Source organism: Meles meles, chromosome 18 (assembly GCF_922984935.1).
Source record: "Meles meles chromosome 18, mMelMel3.1 paternal haplotype, whole genome shotgun sequence".
Classification (NCBI taxonomy): Eukaryota; Metazoa; Chordata; class Mammalia; order Carnivora; family Mustelidae; genus Meles; species Meles meles.
In genome coordinates, this window is record NC_060083.1 from 2,200,303 (window position 1) to 2,221,289 (window position 20,987).

At 49.1% G+C, this 20,987-nt stretch overlaps 1 protein-coding gene across 1 annotated transcript in view; it reads left to right on the forward strand.

Annotated features, from left to right (window-relative positions):
- Nucleotides 1–20,386, forward strand: part of TTC19 (tetratricopeptide repeat domain 19) — a 29,513-nt gene extending 9,127 nt beyond the window's left edge. The window contains exons 8-10 of the mRNA XM_045984669.1: nt 17,091–17,245; nt 18,542–18,704; nt 19,046–20,386. Coding sequence (XP_045840625.1) covers nt 17,091–17,245; nt 18,542–18,704; nt 19,046–19,179 — 452 coding nt within the window. The 3' untranslated portion in view covers nt 19,180–20,386. The remainder of the gene's footprint in view (nt 1–17,090; nt 17,246–18,541; nt 18,705–19,045) is intronic.
- Nucleotides 20,387–20,987: the final 601 nt, after the last annotated feature.

Below are 20,987 nucleotides of genomic sequence, written 5' to 3' on the forward strand. Positions count from 1 at the left end.
TAAAAAAAAAACCAAAAACAAACAAACTTGCTTCTCTACCAGTTAGCCCCGGCAGCAAATGACACCACCATTCATTCAGTCACTCTAGCCAGGAACCTGCAAATCACCTATGATCCCTTCCTCATTCCTGATGGTGAGTTGTCACGTTCTGTTGGATCATCCGTCAGGGTGTGTACACGTCAGACCGCATCTCGTCCTCTCACCCTGTGACTGGTCCAGGCCATGACTGTTTCTTCCTGAACAACTGTAAAGTCTCCCCAGAGGTTTTCCTGCCTCCTTGCATTCCCTCACACAGTCCGTTATCCACGTAGCACGCGGTGATCTTTTATTTTTTTAATTAAAAAAAAATTTTTTTTTTTTTTTTAATGCAGGTGCTTTTGAATCACCTTCAGGACTCCTTGTGGTCCTGTAAGGCCCTGCATGGTCTGACCCCTGCCTCCTTCTACATCATCTGCTGCTCTCCTGCTTGCTCATTCCACTTTACACTGGTCTTTTCCCTGTTCTGTACGAGCTTGTACATCTCAGGACCTTTTCACTTGCTCCCTCTGCCTAACCTGCTCTCCCATATCTTTGCACGGCCAGCTCTCCTCACTCGTTCAGGGCGGGAGGCCTGCTCTGGCTAAAACAGTGCTCTCTTCCCACCTACCCTTAACCTTTCTTCCTCACACTTGGAAGGAGTGTATGTGTGTCTCTTGTGTGCTCACGTTTGTGTGGCCACTAAAAGCGTATTTTTGTTCCGAGTTTTTGTATTTGTCTTCCCTGGCAAATTTCATCTGTTTTGTTCACTGCTGGGTCTTTAGTACTAGAACAGTGCCTGGCACACAGTGGAGGCTCAGTAATTGTTGACTGCAAGAACAGAAGACCAGACAGGCACCAAGGAGAGTTTCAGTGTGGTACGGAATTGCTTCAGGGAAACTCATGAAAGATGTAAAAACAAGTCTAGCTATCACATAAGTCACTTTTGAGCTATTCACACCCCTGCTGTCTTTCATTTGCAGCCTTGACTCCAGACTGTTTCTTAAAAGTGACTCCAGAAGTAATACCAGTGCAGTTAAGGAAATGTAGAAAAGCATTGGGAAGAAAATAATAAAAATGATCCACAATAGTCCTAAGAAAGAACTACTGTTGATTTTTTTATTGTGTGACTTTGCAGGCTTGCTTTCCCCTGTGCTGTTTACATTTTAAGAAATAAATTAGGGATCACACTGTATCTGCTTTTATTTTAAATTAGTAATACATTGTGAAAACATTTTTTTCCAGGCAGAGGAACTCTTTTTGGAGAAAGCGAACTAACTTCAATTAGAAACATCGTTGTTACATTTTACCAGTTACACAACATAGAAAATGTGTTACGTTATCCTAAATCTTATTTTTCCTAGAGAAGTATATTCCCACTCAGTTTTATTTATTTATTTTTTTAAGATTGGTTTATTTATTTGAGAGAGAGAGTACACACATGCACGTGAGCAGGGGCACGGGGCAGAGGAAGAGAATCTCAAGCGGACTCCAAGCTGAGCGTGGAGCCGGGCACGGGGCCCGATCCCATGACCCTGAGATCACCACCTGAGCTAAAACTAAGAGCCACTCACTTAACCAACCGCACCATCCAGTGACTTCCCCCATTCTAGTTTAACCAAAGTAAATCCATTACTGAACTCATATGCATTTTTATTTAAAGATTTTATTTATTTATTTATTTGACAGAGCTCACAAGTAGGCAGAGAGGCAGGCAGAGAGAGAGGAGGAAGCAGCTCCCCGCTGAGCAGAGAGCCCGATGCGGGGCTGGATCCCAGGACCCTGGGACCATGCCCTGAGCCGAAGGCAGAGGCTTTCACCCATTGAGCCACCCAGGTGCCCCGAATTCATATGCTTTTAATTGGACATGACTAACTCTATCCCAAAAGTGTTCAGGTCAGCTCGCATAAAAACTTGGTCTAGGGTACTCACTTTGTTCCTCATGTTGTAAATATACATGTAATTACTGAGGAAATGCCCACAAAAAATAAAATGAAAACAACAGATTACTAAACAGTATAATTAAGAGAAGCCTAATTTTCTCTTCTTCTTCTTTTTTTTTTTAATATTTTACCCATTTATTTGACAGAGAGCAAGAGAGGGAACACAAGCGGGGGAGGGGGTAGGAGAGGGAGAAGCAGGCTTCCCGCTGAGCAGGGAGCCTGATGTGGGGCTCGATCCCAGGATCCTGGGATCATGACCCAAGCCGAAGGCAGATGCCTAACAACTGAGCCACCCAGGTGCCCCAAGGAGTCTAATTTTCTAGAATATGTAGATTAAAATATAGGTATAGAGTAGGGCTGCATGATACCAAAATGTAGACACGTTGGTAGATGGATAGGGGATTTATGTTTTATTTGTGTTTTTCTGAATGTTCTGTATTTCTTGGAACAAATTATTTTTTAAACTACTTTCTTATATTACCTGTATAAGAAGTCAAGGAACGTTAGAATTAATTTAAAAATACGATTTCCTTGCCACCTGTCTTCCTGGCATCATTTTCACCTCTTAACCCATGTCTTTTGGTATTTTCCTTCATATTTCTAAATTACATAAAATTATTTCTTGACTTTTTTTTTTAAAGATTTTATTTATTTATTTGACAGAGAGAGATCACAAGTAGGCAGAGAGGCAGGCAGAGAGAGAGGAGGAAGCAGGCTCCCTGCTGAGCAGAGAGCCCCATGCGGGACTCGATCCCAGGACCCTGAGATCATGACCCGAGCCGAAGGCAGCGGCTTAACCCACTGAGCCACCCAGGCGCCCCTCTTGACTTATTTTTTTAGAGTCCGGTAACTCACAGAAGAGTGAAGCGTTAGTGCGGTTTCCGTCGCGTCCTCGTTACTGCGAATGTATCAGTAGTGTTAGCTGGTTGAGCCGAGTAACGTCACGTGATCGCTTTTGCTGTTGTGTGTGACTTTTTGTTTCCTCCAGAAGTCCGTGGTGTTTTTATTCCTTGTTTGTTTAATGATTGTTCTGTTAACCACAGTACTTGCTCTCCTTCGTTCCTAAGCTGCTCTGGGGCTCTGGGCTGCCTCTCAGCTGTCTGCTACGTTTGGTCACCTTCCTGTCGTGGGCTTTGTCACTCGCCGCCCTTTTTCTGCTGCTTGTCCTCTCCCACAGCTTTTGATCTTTGTCCTCTCCCTTGATTCTTCTCTTGCTCTCTCTTTTTTTCCCTTGTAACTTTATGTCTTTTTCATCCTTTAACTTTGATTTAGGGATTTTGGGGGGAAAGTAGGGACACATGCGTGTGTTCAGCCCGGAACGGTGTATCTGTGTGGAGGTCACGGGTCGTGTGACGACGTGGGTGGTGTCCAGGTGTGTTCCGTGGGATAGTGTCTCAGCACTGAGATTCCAGGTCGAAAGCGGCGCATTTTAAGGTTCTTGATGAATGTCGCAGAACTGCCCTCGAAAGGACTGTATTAATTCACATTTTCGGCTCTGTGAGTTCATTTGCTTTGTGACTTCCGTCAAATTGAGTAATCCCTGTGTGTGTTTTTGATCCCAGAGTGGGAGTAAGAGTAATCTTCTCTCGTAGGACTGGTAGGAAGAGCAAATGAGTTCACGTGGGGCAGCGCTGAGCACAATGCCTAGTACGGAGTAGCCGCTTGAGGGTGAGCCGGTGTTCGTTTTCACTATCGTGGTAAGGCGGTGCGCCCCTCCTCCCCAAAGCTCACTGACTTTTACGGCCTTCGCCGGATTGGTGATGTGGCGGCGATGCATTACCGAGCATCTCTTGGGCGTCTGACTCTCGGTTTCAGCTCAGGTCATGATCTTAGGGTCCTGGGGTCAGTCGCCAGGCCGGGCTCCCGGCCCAGGCAGGAATCTTCTGGAGATTGTCTCTCCCTATCCCTCTGTCCATGCCCCACCATGCACACACGCTCGCTCTCTAAAACCAAACCGTCTTAAAAAAGAAAAGTGAATCACACAGTATGACTTGCAATTGCCTTTGATCTTTTTGGAGTTAGATCTGAATTCATTTTTGTCTGTTTTCTTTGGTTTTATTAATTTTAAACAACTACCTGGAGTTATTTACTTATTTGTAGAAAGATTTATTTATTTGACAGAGAGTGAGTGCTCAAGCACGGAGATCAGTAGGCAGAGGGAGATGCAGGCTCCCCAACGAGCAGGGAGCCCAGCGCAGGACTCGAGATCACAACCTAAATCAAAGGCAGTTGCTTAACTGACTGAGCCACCCAGGTGCCCCTGCCTAGAGTTATTAAGATAGCTAATCTAGGCAAGGTGTTCTAGAAGTCGAACAGAGGCAAGCGAGGCAGACGTCCTGCCCTCCTGGAGCTTAATGCTTAGGAAGATATTTTTCAGTGTTGAAATGAGAGAAATAGTCAGCCATTTTTCCTTTATTCCTAAAGTGTGTTGACATGACGTTGTAACACGTCGGCAGTTGAGCTGGGGGTGACGTTGGCGACTACTTTCTTGGAGATGGTGACCTGTCAGCGTTATGTTTATTGTAAAGTAGCACACACTTGCGCTTCTTTGGGGCTTTCCATTTGATCCGTTCATCTGATGGTTCTAACAGTGTGCGATGTTTGAATTCTATGGTAGAATATGTTTGAGTTACATAGTAAACAGGTTTCACACGTGCTTCTTTTGTAAAATTTCCTCCCATTTTATTTTCACTTAGTCCTTAGCTGAATTTTTTAGGTAAAAAAATCCCTAAAGTGCTTTGGATTACTAGATTTTCATTATCTTGTTGTTGTTGTTGTTTTTAAAGACTTCATTTGACAGAGAGCGAGCATAAGCAGGGGGAATGGCAGGGAGAGGGAGAAGCAGACTCCCCGCCGAGCAGAGAGCCCGATGCGGGGCTCGATCCCAGGACCCTGGGATCATGACCTGAGCCGAAGGCAGAGGCCCAACCCACTGAGCCACCCAGGTGCCCTTATAAGATCTTTTTAAAAGATGTATTAATTTATTTGAGAGAGAGTGAGAGTGCACGTGTATGCATGTGGGGACAGAGGAAGAGACTCGCAGGCAGACTCCAGACTGAGTGTTGAGCCCGATGTGGGGCTTGATCTCATGATCCTGAGGTCACGACCTGAGCCAGAACCAAGAGTCGGAGGCTTAACTGACTGAGCCGCCCGCGCACCCCTGAGCTCCGCTTCTGCTGCTGGTTCTCTTGCGGCTCCCGCCACATCTGCGGGCACTTCCTCTGCTGGAGACCTTACCCCTCCAGCGCATCCGTACGGCTGGAACCCACTTCTTCCTCGGATCTCTTCCCTGAATGATGAGTGTTCTTAACGGCATCCAGAACGGTGAATTCTCTCCAGAAGATCTTCACTTTACTTTGCACAGATCCGTCCGAGGAGTCACTGTCTGTGCAGCTAGGGCCTTCTGAAGTCTGTTTCTTGAATAAAACGCCTGGAAAGTTGAAAGGAGCCCTTGCTGCACAGGCCGCAGGGCCAGTGCCGTGTTAGACCTGAGCACAGTGGAAGTCTCACCGTCCGTCGCCGTCGGAGCTCTTGGGTGACCCGGTGCCCTGCCAAGAAGCAGTAATATTTTTTTTTTTTAAAGATTCTATTTATTTGAGAAAGAGACAGCATGAGAGGGGAGAAGGTCAGAGGGAGAAGCGGACTCCCTGCTGAGCAGAGAGCCCGATGCGGGACGCGATCCCGGGACTCCAGGACCACGACCCGAGCCGAAGCAGCCGCTCAGCCCACTGAGCCACCCAGGCGCCCCGGAAGCGGTGATATTTTAAAGGAATCTTTGTTCTGAGCAGCAGGTCTCCACAGCGGACATCAAACATCAGGACACCGTGTCGTGAGCAGACGTGCCGTCATCAGGCCTCGGTCCCTGTCTAGAGCGCGGGGGAGTCGCCGCCGCATGACTCTCAGGGCCGTGGGGCCCTCGGAATGGCCAGCGGCGACGGCTTCACTCGAAGTCACCAGCCGCGTCGGCCCGGGCAGGAGAGTCGCCCTCACGCCGACGCCCTGAAGCCGGGCGCTGGCTGCCCTCCGGCCGCGACCGTCCGGGGTGGCGTCTCCGGCGACAGAAAGCGGTGTCGGCTGTGTTGAGAGTCTGTTCCTGGGCCTGGTTGGTTAGTGTAGCGTTGTAGCTGGACGAGGGTCTGGAATCTTCTGGAGAACTCGCTGCAGCCTCTCGGTCAGCGCCTGCTGCTTCACGCGGCCGGTCTGTGGTACCTCAGGCCTGCACCGGCCTCCGCCAGCTGCAGCCTCTCCCGCCGCTTCCTCACCTCCCAGCCTTCCCTGAGCTGAAGGGAGTCACGGCCTGGCTCTGGGTTAGGCCTGGGCTGAAGGGGGGGTCGGGGCTGGGCTGGCCTCTCCAGACCGCATCGGAGCCAGCTTTGCTATCATCCGTCTGTTCCTGTGAGGCCCTTGTCAGGTCCTTCTAGAACCTTCCCTTTGCGTTCACGGCTTGGCTCACTGGTGCAAGAGGTTTAGCCGTCTTCTGAGATGCTCAGTCATTTCTAGCCTTTGATTCAAGGGAGAGACCTGCGACTCTTCCTTTCTCTTGAACGCTTGGGGGCTGTGGCAGGATTATTAATTGGCCTCATTTCAATATTGTTGTGTCTCAGGGAAGAGGTAGGTCCAAGGAGAGGGAGAGATGCAAAACCATATTGGCCAGATCTCTTTTAGAGGGGATTCTCTGGCAACTTTTTTCTTCTTTCCTTGATCAGTACTCATCTATTTAAATTTCTTCTATTTTTCTTGACTTGATTTCAGTTACGTAGGACAGTACCAAGAGCACAGCATTAATCAATATTTATTTATTTATTTATTTGGCAGAGAGAGAGATTGACATTGAGAGAGGGAACACAAGCAGGGGGAGTGGCAGGCAGAGACAGAGGGAGAAGCAGGCTTTCCACTGAGCAGGGAGCCCAATGCGGGGCTCGATCTTAGAACCCCGGGATCATGACCTGAGCTGAAAGCAGACACTCAATGACTGAGCCACCCGGGCACCCAGCATTAATAATAGCTTGTATAGGGGTGCCTGGCTGGCTCGGTGGGCAGGGCATGCAACTCTTGATCTTGGGGTCAAGTTCAAGCCCTGTGTTGGATGTGGAGCCTACTTTAAAAAAAAGAAATAAAAATAAATATCTTGAATAAATGAACACATGGATGACAAGTGTTTGGAGATCTATATTTTCTTTTAAGAAACTTTATGGAATTATGTTTTTAAAGCATAACTGATAGCCATCTGTTAGGAAATCCTACTTCTTTCCCAATTCCTAATTTCATGGATTTATTTCATCTCAAGACATTTTTTTTTTCATTGACTCCTTTCTCCTCCTTTCCTTGAGCCGAAAGTTTCATTCATTTTCATATTTTTTTTTAAAGATTTTATTTATTTATTTGACAGACAGAGATCACAAGTAGGCAGAGAGGCAGGCAGAGAGAGAGGAGGAAGCAGGCTCCCCGCTGAGCAGAGAGCCCGATGCTGGGCTCGATCCCAGGGCCCTGGGATCACGACCCGAGCCGAAGGCAGAGGCTTTAACCCACTGAGCCACCCAGGTGCCCCCATTTTCATATTTTAAATAATCAAAACACTTCTGGAAAGTGGAACTATTTTTGGTCTATACATACTTGGCGTCACGAATGCTCGAAGTCTGGAGCCCGAGTTTGAATTCTGGATTTTCCGTTTATTCACAGTGTGACTGCAGACAAGTCACATAACTTCTGTCTTCTTGGTTTCCTCATCCACAGAGCAGGAGTAAGAGCAGAACCTGAGTCGGCCTTGTAGAGTTGTCAGGGGAGTTCAGTGCCGCAGGACGGCGGCTGGCACTCGTTGAGTACTCTGTGTACGTGCTGGAGTGTGGAGCCTTCGTTATTTATCGTCTCCCTTGGCTTTTCAAGTGTGCTTACCTCTCTCAGTTCGTATAGGACCTGACTGTTCGGTTTTTCCTTGGTTTCTTTCTCCTGCTTGGTTTGGGTTTGTTTTTGCTCCTTTTCTAGTTTCGTAGGTGGAAGATCCGGTTGTTGGTTCAGATCTCACTTTTCTGATGCGGGCATTCACAGCTAGAAATTACCCTCCACTGCTTTAGCTGCATCGTCTACATTTTGGTATGTTGTGTTTTCGTTTTCATTTATCTCAGTGTATTTTCTAATTTTTCATGTGATTTCTTCTTTGATTCTTAGGATATTTTGGAGTGTGTTGATCAATTTTCACATATTTGTGAATTACCAATATTCCCTAATCCTAAATTCTTGCCATTGTGGTCAGAAAACATGGTTTATATGATTTCAATCCTTTTTATTTATTTTTTAAGATTTTAAAATTTATTTGAAAGGGCTCCCGAGTGGGGGCGAGGGGGAGGTGGGCAGAGGGAGGGGGGAAGCAGGCTCCCAGCTGATTAGGAAGCCGGATGCGGGGCATATCCTTGGGTGCCAGGATCATGACCTGAGCCGAAGGCAGACATCCAACTGACTGAGCCACCCAGGTACCCTGATTTCAGTGCTTTGAAATTTACTGGGACTTGTTTCATGATACAGTGTGTGGTTTGTCCTGGAGACTGTTGCATGCGCATTTGAGAGAAATGCTCCTTTGTTGTTGGGGGGAATGTTCTGTGTATATTGGAGAGATGTATTTGGTTTAAAGTGTTGTTCAAGTCCTATATCCTTGCTGATTTTGTCTAATTCTAGACAAGATAATTTGGCTTTGTGAATTTTTTCTTCCTAAATGTTTTTATGCTGATTAAATAGTCCTAGATACGTATTTTCATTGTGAGTTATCCTTTCACTAGAAAAATGATTTTAAATCATTTTGTTCTCAAGTGTGTCTTTTGTAGAAGTCTGTGTTGGGATTTTTAAAAACCTAGTCTGAATATCATTGTCTTGTCCACAAAATCTCAAAGCCTGTTTAAAACTAGTATTGGAGGGATATTTGTCTTTTTTTGCACTGAAAAAAGTGCTTTCCAGGAGCACCCGGGTGGCTCAGTCGGTTAAGCGTCTGCCTTTGGCTCAGGTCATGATCCCAGGGTCCTGGACTCAAGCCCCATGTGGGGTTCCCTGCTCTGTGGGGAGTCTGCCTCTCCCTCTGCCTGCTTCTCCCTACTTGTGCTCTCTCTCAAATAAATAAAATCTTTTTAAAAAACGCTTTCCAGGGGCGCCTGGGTGGCTCAGTGGTTTAAGCCTCTGCCTTTGGCTCAAGTCATGATCTCAGGGTCGTGGGATCGAGCCCCGCATCGGGCTCTCTGCTCAGCGGGGAGCCTGCTTTCTCCTCTCTCTCTCTGCCTGCCTCTCTGCCTACTTGTGACCTCTCTCTCTGTCAAATAAAATAAATAAAATATTAAAAAAAAAAACAAAAAAAAAAAACAAAAAATGCTTTCCATTTTTGTTACTCTTTTTGTTCTCAGTTCCCTCTTTTTTTCTTTTTTTTTAAGATTTTACTTATTTATTTGACAGCGAGAGAGAAAGCACAGCAGGGAGCAGAGGCAGAGGCAGAGGCAGGCTCCCCACTGAGCAGGAAGCCCCACATGGGGCTTGAGTCTAGGACCCTGGGATCGTGACCTGAGCCAAAGGCAGACGCTTAACTGAGCCACCCAGGCGCCCCTCTCAGTTCCCTCCTAAAGGGACTTTTTCGTCACTAAACTCCACTTAACAACTTGGAGGGAAGGCATACATAGTGTTTTCCGTTGCTTCTGTAAGATGTGATGAGGACGCCGAAGCATTCTGATGCCTTGCCCTGCTTGTTTTTTCTCTCCCATCTGGAACTCTCGGCTCACTAGGGTTTACTGGAGAGAACCTTGCAGCCGCCCGTTTGCCTTCTCCTGGAGGCGGCTGCTTTCTCGCGGGCTTGCTTTGTGGCGATGGAGGCTTTGTTAGCACGAGGTTAGGGGGCGTCGTCTCGCCTCAGATCCCGTTCTGTGCCCTTGCTGTGTTTGTGAGCTGGTGTGCTCTTTTATTCGGCCGCGTCCGTCACTGGAATAGCCCCCTCTCCTCTCTGACCCTCATGCTTATCCTCTCCCTTCGTTTCCGGGGCTGTATTCTGGGAATTTCTCCTTGTATAATCCATTCTACTGTGTCACCTTCAGAAAAGTCAGTTCTGTGCCTTCTGATTTTTTTTTTTTTTTTAACATTTCAAGCAAAACTGAAGTGTAGCGACTGGCCGTTACTTGTGTACCTTCCCCTCGGCTTTGTCAAATCTAAGTGCTCACCGTCTGTGCTTCGGAGCCCTTTTTTCTAGCTGCAAACCCTGGTGTACTCCCACTCGGTGTGAATACTGTGCTGAATTCGGTGTGTGTTTGTTTTTAATTTGTTGTTGATCTTTATCATTCTTACGCCTGTTTATTACACTTGTATATATCAGTAAACAGCATGCAGTGGGGGTAGTATGTTTCTAAGCTTTTTTAAAAATACATTTTATTTACTTATTTGAGAGCGAGCGAGCAAGCATGCTTGAGTACGGCAGGGGGCAGAGGGAGAGGGAGAAGCGGACTCCCCGCTGAGCAGGGAGCCCGAGGTGGGGCTCGATCCCTGGACCCCAAGATCATGACCTGAGCCGAAGGCAGACGCTGCACCCGGTGAGCCGCCCAGGCGCCCTACGCTGTGTTGTTAAACTTTATGCAAATGGAATCATATTATGCACTTGTTTCTCCAGTTTCTCCCGCGACATTATTTTGTTGAGATTTAACCATGGTGATACTTGAAGCATCAGTTTTCCTTCACAAGGGCCTGTTTCCTTGCCCAACCACGTGTCTGCTGGGTTGCGCCTGTCGGGAAGGGTGACTCCCTCCAACTGGTCCACGGAGCTGGGGGCTGCGGGGTAAGGAGGGCTGCAGGCTCCCGGCGGCCCTGGTGGCTGCATTCCCTCAGCTGTGGTCTGGGATCCCACCGGATGCATGTCCCGTGGCTCTCCTGTAGATGGACATGAAGGTTCTTCCCGTTTTACTCTGGAAAATAATAGCTCCTGGAACCTTCTCTGTGCATATCTCTGTGCAGACATGTGAGCCCCTCCCTAGGGAATGTACCTGAGAGGGCGCTTGCCGGCTTGCGGACACTGGATATTTCCAAGTTGCTTCTCTGTGTGGTTTTACTGGGTAACATTTTTACTAGCGGTGGGTCTTTGTTGTTGTTAGACTTTATTTTTTGATGATCTGGTGGGTGTGACGTGAAATTTCCTTGGGGTTTCAGTGTTTTTTCTGATTGCTAGTGAGATACAGAACATCTGTTCGGACATTGATTGACCGTGCAGATCTCCTGCTCTGAAAATTGTTTTTTATATCCTTCGCTTATTTTCTTTTGAAGGGTTGTCTTTTTCTTAATGTATTTGAACAAAATATAGACACTTCTATTTTGTAGGTTATGGATCTCTTTGTGTCCTTGTCTTTTCGCTTGAGGTCAGTTCATATACAGAGATTAAACTTTGAATGTTAGTAGAATCTTTTAATATTTTCCTTTATATTATAGTTTGTGCCTTTTGTGTCTTGTTGAATAAAATACATCTGTCTCTACGGTTAGAAAGATGGTCCCTTCTAAATATTAGGCCTTTGTATCTTAGTCTTTCTGTAGAATTTTTATTTACATGTAATGCATTATTTGTCCCAGGGGTACGGGTCTGTGGTTCGTCAGTCGTACACAGTTCACAGCGCTCACCACAGCACCTTCCCTCCCCAGTGGCCATCCCCAGCCACCCCAACCCTCCTGCCCCCGTCCACTCCAGCAACCCTCAGTTTGTTTCCTGAGATTAAGAGTCTCTTATGGTTTGTCTTTACCTGGAATTTTTAATATGTGAAGTGGTGAGAGGATCCTTCATGGACAGGGTGATAGCTCAGGACTATTTTTTTTTTTTTAAGATTTTATTTATTTATTTGGCAGAGAGAGACACAGCAAGAGACGGAACACAAGCAGGGGGAGTGGGAGAGGGAGAAGCAGGCTTCCCGCCGAGCAGGGAGCCTGATGTGGGGCTCGATCCCAGGACCCTGGAATCACAACCTGAGCCGAAGGCGGACGCTTTACGACTGAGCCACCCAGGCGGCCCCGCTCAGGACTGTCTTATCAGTCATTCCCTTCTCACGGCTCCGGGATGACGTCTGCGTGTTGAGTTTTCGTAGATTCATGGAGCACCAATGTTGTTGAATTCTATAGTTAAAGTTTTGGTTTAATCTTTTCTTTTCTATCTTTAGTTCAGTACCTTTATGGTTTTTTTTTTTTTCTATTTAATCAAAAGCTTTTATTTTTTTTTTTTTAAAGATTTTATTTATTTATTTGACAGATAGAGATCACAGTATGCAGAGAGGCAGGCAGAGAGAGAGGAGGAAGCAGGCTCCCTGCTGAGCAGAGAGCCCAATGCGGGGCTCGATCCCAGCACCCTGGGATCATGACCTGAGCCGAAGGCAGAGGCTTAACCCACTGAGCCACCCAGGCGCCCCTGTACCTTTATGTTTTTAATTTTCTTTTGATTTGTTCGTCCATTCATGCATCCAAAAATAAATATTTGTAAGTGCCTGAGACGTGCCCTGTGTGTTCCTGGGCTTGGCGAGACAGCTCTAAGTGAAAGGAAGTTGCTGCCTCATGGAGCTCGGTTTCTGATGCAGGAAAACCGTACCGTAAACTCCGCAGCAAGCCGTAGCCTGTCCAAAGCGCGTGCTACGGAGCCCGCACGTGTCGGGGGGACGTGTGTGCGGGGAGCGTGTAGGGCCACACGCTGTAGTCTGGCGGGCTCAGCCAAGGCCTCGGTGGTGAGAGACCTGAAGGATGGGAGGGCATCAGCCAAGTGGCGGTCTCTGCAGGAAGAAAATCCTAGGCCAAGGAGGAACACACGCAGGGCTCCGCAGAGGGTCAGACGGGCCCTGTAAGTAATTACTGAAAACCTGCTTCGTTTTGGTCTTGGATTAGTCGATTATCTACAGTTCTTGGGTGAGGCTCCTCTTATCGCCTGCTGGTTCTCATTTGTTGTGACTTTCCCCACTTACTCTGTTTGGATGGTGAATTCATCTGCGGCGGGTTTAGCTGGAAGGTGAGACTCCGGAATGGTTTTGTTTATTCCAGGCTCGCAGGTCCCAGCCGAAATGGTCGCTTGGCGGTAGACCTCAAGCTCCGTGCGGCCTGTGACTAGAGATTTCCATGGTTGTGCTTTTTTCCCCCCGTCAAGATCCCAGGCTTGGCCCCGGGCAAGTTCCCAGCGGTCCCCGGCGGGGGCAGAGTGTGGGGAGGGGCGCACAGTGCCTACTACGGTCATGACGGTCGTTCTGGTTTTATGCGAGGGACTTCAGATCTGATTCTCTGATGGAAGTTGCCGAACTCAGTTCTGGATGACAGAGACGCTGAGGCCACCCCACAAAACCGGCGCCCATGGGGCTTTTGTGGCGTCGAGTCCCGCACTTCCTACTCTGGGTTTCAGTTTACTCCTGGTGTTGGGCCCTTGGGAATTCCTTCTCTTGGGAGCTGAGTTGTGCGTGTAAAAGGATAGAATGGATCGTGCTTTTGAAGCAGAACGGTTTTCAGATCGTCAGTCGTTATTACTGGAACCAAAAGCCTCTGTTCGGAACCAGCATCTTAGCACATTCCTTTTTGGTCTGCGTTTCTGTGAGTCTGTATTTGATACGTTGATACATTCAAACACGGCTCATTCTCATTCCTGCCGTAAGTGCTGCTCGGTACTTCCTCTGCGCCTGACAATGCCAGTTGCTGATGTTTTGAGTAACGGTTCCTGTGCTGAATCTCGTTGGTTTCATGGACAGGTGTGAGGCAGCTTCTCTTTCTTCCTCTGGTTAGAAATAATTTGTGGAAAAGAATTACTTACGTAAGTTTGAAGAAAGAAATACGGCCGCCCTCTCGGATTCAGATGGTCTTTGGGGGAGACTCTTTCTGAACATCCCCAGTGTCCTTCTCAGCTGTTTCTGATTTGTTCTTGACAATTGTTCTTGACTAATTCCAGCAGTTTTTATAGTAATATTTCAGGAAACTGTATTTTAAATGTTACTGTTTAGAAGAGGAACTTTTTATTTTTTTTATTAAAGCTGGGACGTTTTCTCTTAATTTGGCAGTATGCTAAAGGTTTTCTATAGAGCCTTTTTATTTCTCCCTTGTTTTTAGAGAAGTAGATTCTCCAAACATTGTTTTCATTTTTCATATTATAGTGTGATATGAATTTGAAATGCACAGCTAAAATCTAACCTCATTAATTATTTCTAAAAATCTTTACTATCTTTTTTCCATTCTGGTTAATTTCCATTGCTGATAACAGTAGTGATGATTTTTCACTGGAATTACTATTATACTTTTTTTTTTTAAAGATTTTAACATTTATTCAACAGAGAGAGAAAGATCACAAGTAGGCAGAGAGGCAGGCAGAGAGAGAATGAGAGGGAAGCAGGCTCCCCGTGGAGCAGAGAGCCCAATGCGGGACTCGATCCCAGGACCCTGAGATCATGACCCGAGCTGAAGGCAGCGGCTTAAACCACTGAGTCACCCAGGCGCTCCTATCATACTTTCTAATTACAAAATACAAACAAGACTTTCAAAAAATACTGAAATATTGAAAGAGAATTAATAGAAATCCCAGAAATAGGAGTTGGCAGTCATTTTTGAAGCCTAGAATGTCCAGAATTGGCACAATTATACATTGTTTTGCGATATTTTGGGGGTATGGCAAAAAGGTTTTGTCTTTAAGTGTTCTGGAGGAACATGTGTTTTAGTTCTGAATCTTCTCTTACAGATTGCTTGCTCCTTGGACCTTTGTTCCTTAACGGGAGCCGAGTCTTGTCTCACTCCTCTCATTTTCGGCTGCCTTTTTTTGTTAGATTATTTTACAGTACTGTTAACGTTAAACTGCCCCTTGATTATATAAGCTTTTGCTCAGCATTTTTGCTCATAGCTAGATCTTGGTTTCAGTGTTCCTCCTGGTGCTTTTCTGTACTTACCCAAATGTGTGTGTATACTTTTGATATTTATGCACATGCCTTTTCTCTTTTTTGCACGTTTATTTGTAAGGCGATCTATTTAAAACTATCCCTAGTTTGATTTTAAGGAGATGAATATATTCCTTTTGTATGTAATTAAGTCAGAGCAAGTAACTTCGGATTTCTGCTCTGCGTTGTTTCTTACCTTTGACCCTGTGACAGCGTGTCAGCGGCTGTCTTCATGCACCCCAGTGAAACCGGCCTATTGAAACTCTCTCTGGAATCATTGGTCTTCCTGTTAGACCTGGTTCCCCGCTCATCTTTAAATTCTGTCCCCCTTTTGCACGTTTTCTGAAGCTTTGAGGGTGGGGAGGGAACAGGGTCGCATGTGAATTTGCTGGGGAGTGAAGCCGGCTGACCGTCGTTGGTTGGCTGTGTCGCACTTCCAGAGTCTATCCGCGGGGACCCTTTCTGGGCGTTTCCTGCAGTCCAGGTCATCCCATGTCCGCGTCCGCCAGCTCTCCCGGGCCTTCGCTCGTGCGCCTTGTCGTGGCCGGAGTCTGTGCTCAAGGTCTGTCGTGCTCCGTTCGCGCGGCTTCGGCGTTGGACACTTGTTGCCTGTGAGACGTTGTGTTGCCAATACTGTAATTTTCCAGACGGCCGCCTCACTGCCGCCTTCCTCCTTCCAAATTTGGAGTAACTGTTCTTTCGGTTGCCTTGTGACTTTCTAGTTCAGGATTCTGAGCGTTTTCTGGTCTCGTGCCAAGCATTGCCTTTTTTGCACCTGAAAACGCTTTCGTTTGCCCTGTACTTTCTTTGTTGTTCACTAATTCTTGGGATTTATCTTTACCTGTTTCTACTAAATACAGTTTTGACCTAAAAATAACGCTCTGTACCTTGATGTTCAAGGTCTTACTTAAAATGCAGGGGGGTGAGCCTGACTGGCTCCCCGGCAGGAGCGCAGTTCCGGATCTGGGGCTTGTGGGCTCGTGCCCCACGGTCGCTGTAGTGGTCACTTTAAAAAAATGAAATCTTTAAAAGAAAAATGTGAGGAAAAATTTGTCATTTAATTGGATACTGCAGTATTGTGATTTGATAATGGTCATTCAGATGACCAAATCTATTTTCTTTTTTTTTAAGGCCTTATTTATTTGACAGATGGAGATCACAAGTAGGCAGAGAGAGAGGGGGAAGCAGGCTCCCCGCTGAGCAGAGAGCCCGATGCAGGGCTTGATCCCAGGACCCCGAGATCATGACCTGAGCCGAAGGCAGAGGCTTATTAACCCACTGAGCCACCCAGGCGCCCCAGACCAAATCTATTTCTTATCCATACTTGGTCTTTGTCTGCAGTTCTTGGCTCAGAGCTCCACGGACCCCTGGAGAGCGATTAGGGTGTCTTTTGTTATGTTAACGAGGAGACTCTGGGCTGTCTCCAAAGGACAGCTGTCAAGAGATCCTGTCAATTAGAGGGTTGCCGGTCAGTCCCACCCTGGCCTGGGCGGAGGGGGACGCAGAAAGAGGTCACAGTTTTAGTTAGTCACGCCCACGTACTGGAGCCTGGAAAACCCAGACACTCAGAGGTCCTGGGACAGTTGGCGCTCTCGGAGAGGGACTAGAAGCTTCAAGCCCCTTCCCAAACGCCTTGTGCTGTGCGACCCTTCCATCTGGCTGTTCCGAGTTACATCCTTTTGTAATAAACGGTAACGCAGGAGGCAGAATGTTCTGAGTTCCGTGAGCTGATCTAGCAAATGAACGTAACCGAAGGAGGGAGGCCCGGCAGCTCTGCCATCCGGTCCGTCGCCCGGGACCAGGGCTCGCAGCTGGCATCCTGGTTCGGAGGGGTCGTACCCGAAGCGCGGGGCTTGTGGCTGGCGTCTGATGGGGGCAGGGGGGCCATCCGGTGGGACCGAACCCTCCGCCTGTGGCATCCGATGCGATCTGGGTAACAGTGGCCCCGATCGGTGAATTCTTACGCGCCGCGCTGTGTCAGAGAGTGGCTTCTCCGCGTGGGCGCGCCCCGCCGCCCCCCACCACACACGCTGAAGTTGGGTCCGGGAACCTGTTCCGAGTTCACCCCCCTGTGTGACAAAGGGGAAGGTCGGAGGTACTTCTTAAATGACAGGACACGTTCCCTGGGTCCCGGCCGGTGAAAACACTCGCGGGCCTCGGTAACAAGCGGGAGGCGGCCGCAGCCGGGCCGCACCCCTGCCTCACTTTCCCCGCGGTGCTCGTGCGCGCGCCGGCTCCGCTCTTCTCTCCCTAGTGCAAGAGAGGCTCAGCACCCGCCTCCTCCTCGGCATGTGCTTGGACGCCTACGCGCGCTACCTGCTGTTCTCCAAGCAGCTGCCACAGGCACAGAGGATGTACGAAAAGGCTTTGCAGATCTCCGAAGAAATGCTAGGAGAACGACACCCGCAGGTAAGGGAGGAGAGCGGGGAGAGGAGTGTAAAACGGCTGTCGGTTTCCTGGTGTCAGAGGCCCCGGTGGGGACGGATCCTCAGTGGGTGTCCCAGCGGTTTCCCGTCCGCGTGCCCCAGGCCGCCCTCGGCCCACCCCCGCTGCCTGCTTCAGAAGGACCCGAGGGCTGCCGACAGGCTCAGTGGACCGTGCCCCTGACTCTTGATCTTGAGGTGGAATTTGAGTCCCCGGTTGGGTGCAGAGACGACTTTTAAAAAAAACCAAACCCAAAATTAAAAAAAGAAAGCATCTGAGACCTTGCATCATTTACTGGGTCCGTCCAGAGCCTTCTGTGTGTGTATCCGTTTACGCAGCGGAGCAGCCTGTCCCGGCAGTGGGTCTAACCAGGCACCCCGGGCTTCCAGGCCCTCAGGGCACCCAGCGCAGTGTTCTGGAACCCTGAATCTCAGTGGGAATCTTAGGAGGAGCAGGTTGACACATGGAGGTTCCTGCCTCCCTCACCCCACGGGTAAGCTGCCAGGGTCGTGGGGGGAGAAGGGGGAGGGGACTGCATTAAAAAGTCAAAGCCACAGACACAGAACATAGCCACGCCGTGCAGAGCTCTCGGTTAGAACCGGACCGCACTGAGCGGCAGTCTATGCTTCTCCTCGGTCAGACTGAGCTCTTCTTAGAGGTGAGAACTGCACCGCTATGACTTATGCTCAGGAGGGGGACTCGGGACAGAGTGCCCTTCATGGAGTAGCACTGCTGAGGGAGAAGACAAATCTGGAATTCACATCGCAAGTGCTAGAACTGAGGCTTAGAGCACGGCTTCAGGGGCTGAGGTGGGTCCTCAGTGTCAGAATTCTTCAGTGTTGGCTTAAGAGTTTAAAGATTCAAAACCCTTGAAGGAGATCTTCCTAAAAGCCATAATCTATGTGTTTCTTCTTCTCGATGAGCCCCCGAGTCACCCGCAGGAATGACCTCGTAAGACGGGGGAACCTTAAATGAGATTGTTTATAGCTGCTGCTTGCGGTTTTGTGTGTGTGTGCGCGCGTCTAACTTGGTCATCGGATTAAGGAATATTCGTCCTGCTCCCAGGTTTCTAGACTTCTGTCATTTTCCGGAGTCGAAGGGATGCCGTGTGCCGTAACGGTGTGAACAGTGAGCGGACGCGCCTCGTTCAAGGCCAATGCCCTTCATCTGCGGGACGCTAGGAACACGGAATCTTAAGCGTAGATTCAGTTCACCAAACTCCAGACTGTTCCGTCTGTGTAGCTGCTTGTTTTAACTGGCCCCGTTTTGTGTTGCGCACAGACCATCGTCCTGCTGAGTGACCTGGCGACCACCCTGGACGCGCAGGGCCACTTCGACGAGGCCTGCGCCTACGTGCAGAGGGCGTCCGACCTGGCCCGGCAGATCGAGCACCCCGAGCTGCACATGCTGCTCAGTAACCTGGCCGCCATCCTCATGCACCGAGGTAGGGCGCCCGGCGCGAGGGCAGGGGGGCCCCCGGAGGTAGGTCTCTGCCAGAGGGTTTCAGGGAGGCCAGGGGCGGTCCGGAACGAGGGGGGCTGGCCGGAGGTCTCAGGGAGGACGCGCTTGCTTCCAGCGCTCCCGGCGAGCGGCGGGAGCTCGGGCTGAGGGTGGGGGGTCCCGCTCCGCCGCTGGCGGGACGGGCAGGCAGGGGGGCCCCGGCGGGAGGGGAGGCCGTGCCCGCCCGGGGCTCCACGTGTGGGAATTGGTGCCCACCCTGCGGAGCCTCGCAGAGTCGCTCTGAAAACCTGCATCTCTCTCCTCCCTGCTCTCTGGGCCGTTTAGAGCGATACGCACAAGCAAGAGAGATCTACCAGGAGGCGCTGAAGCAAGCGGAGCTGAAGAGAGACGAGGTTTCCATACAGCACATCAGGGAAGAGTTGGCCGAGCTGTCGAGAAAAAGTAGACCTTTAACTTAATTTCACGAAGCGCGAGATCCCTTTTTGTTGTAGGGAATTTTCAGCAACAGCGATTATTCCGGTCTCAGTGATACCCAAATCAGTGGCTTAGATCCTTTGTCCTTGATATTCAAGTTTTGTCGGTGTGGCTGTGGTGAAGGACAGTTGTACACACTGCCGCTTTGTGTTTTTAAAGGAAAAACAACTCTCACCCCTGGCTGGTTTTGCCTCTAAGGACAGATGTCAAGTGATGCTTTCAGTCGTGGCCTCTGAGAGGGGCCGGGCGCGCGGGGCTCGGGGCACCGCGGATGGCGAGGGGCCGGGCCGGCGTCGGCTGGGCGTGCGGGGGGTCAGCCGGGCGCCCGAGTCCTGCGCTTCTGACCCATTGATTCCCTCCCCTCTCTTTCGTTTTATCGCTGTCGGGCAGTTCAGAGCGACCTGTCTCGTGGCGAAGGGGGATTGTGGTGAGTGATTTTCCTTCTCTCGTTCATGAAGCCCAGTGTGCGCTGTAACGCGTAGTAGAGCAGAAGTCTCGTCTTGGTTTGCACCGGCGTCCGGCATGGCGTTTGGAAGTAGGAGTTTTAGGCCCTTCAAAGTATACCCGTTTAATGATAAATAAAAGTGAACTGTGTTTTTATATCTGGTTACCTACGACCGTGAGGAAGGGGAACGAGGAGTGACGCGGACTCTTCTCGATGCTGGTGGAACCCTCCACTGCCTGCGCAGCCTCGGGCCCATGCAGGGTCCTCTGCGCCTGCCCAGACTGCAGCCCCCCCCCCCCCCCCGCCCTCGGGGCAGGGCCTTACGCGTGTGACCTGTCAACCCCGTAACCCCCCGCGACTCCGCCAGGCAGTGCTGGTGCCGTAGCAGGACCACTGACCCGTCCTGCCCCGGGCCTCTGGTATCCGCGTCTGGAAAGCAGGGGACCGAGGCGATTCTCCCGTGGCCGTAGGCGGACAGACTACGGTGCGGAAAGAGCCTCTCCGCGCCGCCGCAGAGCGCGCGGTCGACACCTGCGGGCTAGGGAGCCGGTGTGCTCGCTGCCCGAGGCTCGCGGGGAGCCCTTCGCCCAGGGGAAAGGCGATTTTTGTAGGTGCCGCGAAGGAGCACTGTTGTTGGTAAGCCTCTGCGGGTGGGGTGTGAGTGGGAACGAGAAACAGATATTTTTGTTTCCTGTGTACATACTGGAAGATTCCTTTCATAATAAACTAGAGACTCTACAACAACACTCCACGTGTTCCGTAATCTTTGAATTTCTCACTAGAACGAACTTACTAGAGTCAGGAAAACAAAAACTAGAAACCTTGAGGTCCAAATCCTCGGGGATTAGACTAAAACTAGAATTTTATATATTTTTTTATATTTATATTTTTATTATATTTGCTGATACCAGTTTCTTCCTGCTTTCTGTTAAGCTCATCTCTTACCACCCAGCTAGCTCCTTTCTCGAGGTCTGATGAGAAACAATATAAATCAGATCGTCAGTGCAACCCAGGCTTAATTTATTGGTTGGTTGAGTTTTGAAAAATTAGTATCACCTACTCACCGTCTGCACTGAGAACGTTTTTACCTTTTCACAATGGCAGAGGTTACCGAAAGTCAGGTTTGTCACTCCAGGTTTTAAGAATTTTTGATCCTCCACAAGGACTCAGCTCATAGTCCCGTCCCGGTGCTGGAGAGACTGTAGGTGTTCCCAGACAGTCTGGTCATGTGGGTATTTCCAAGGAAGTTCATTTGCACTGCTGGAAAGCAGGAGGACCGACCCCTTGGCCGACGGGTCTGCATTCAGAAGTGAGTTGTTTTTTAAAAATAGTGGCGTTTAAGTGTCT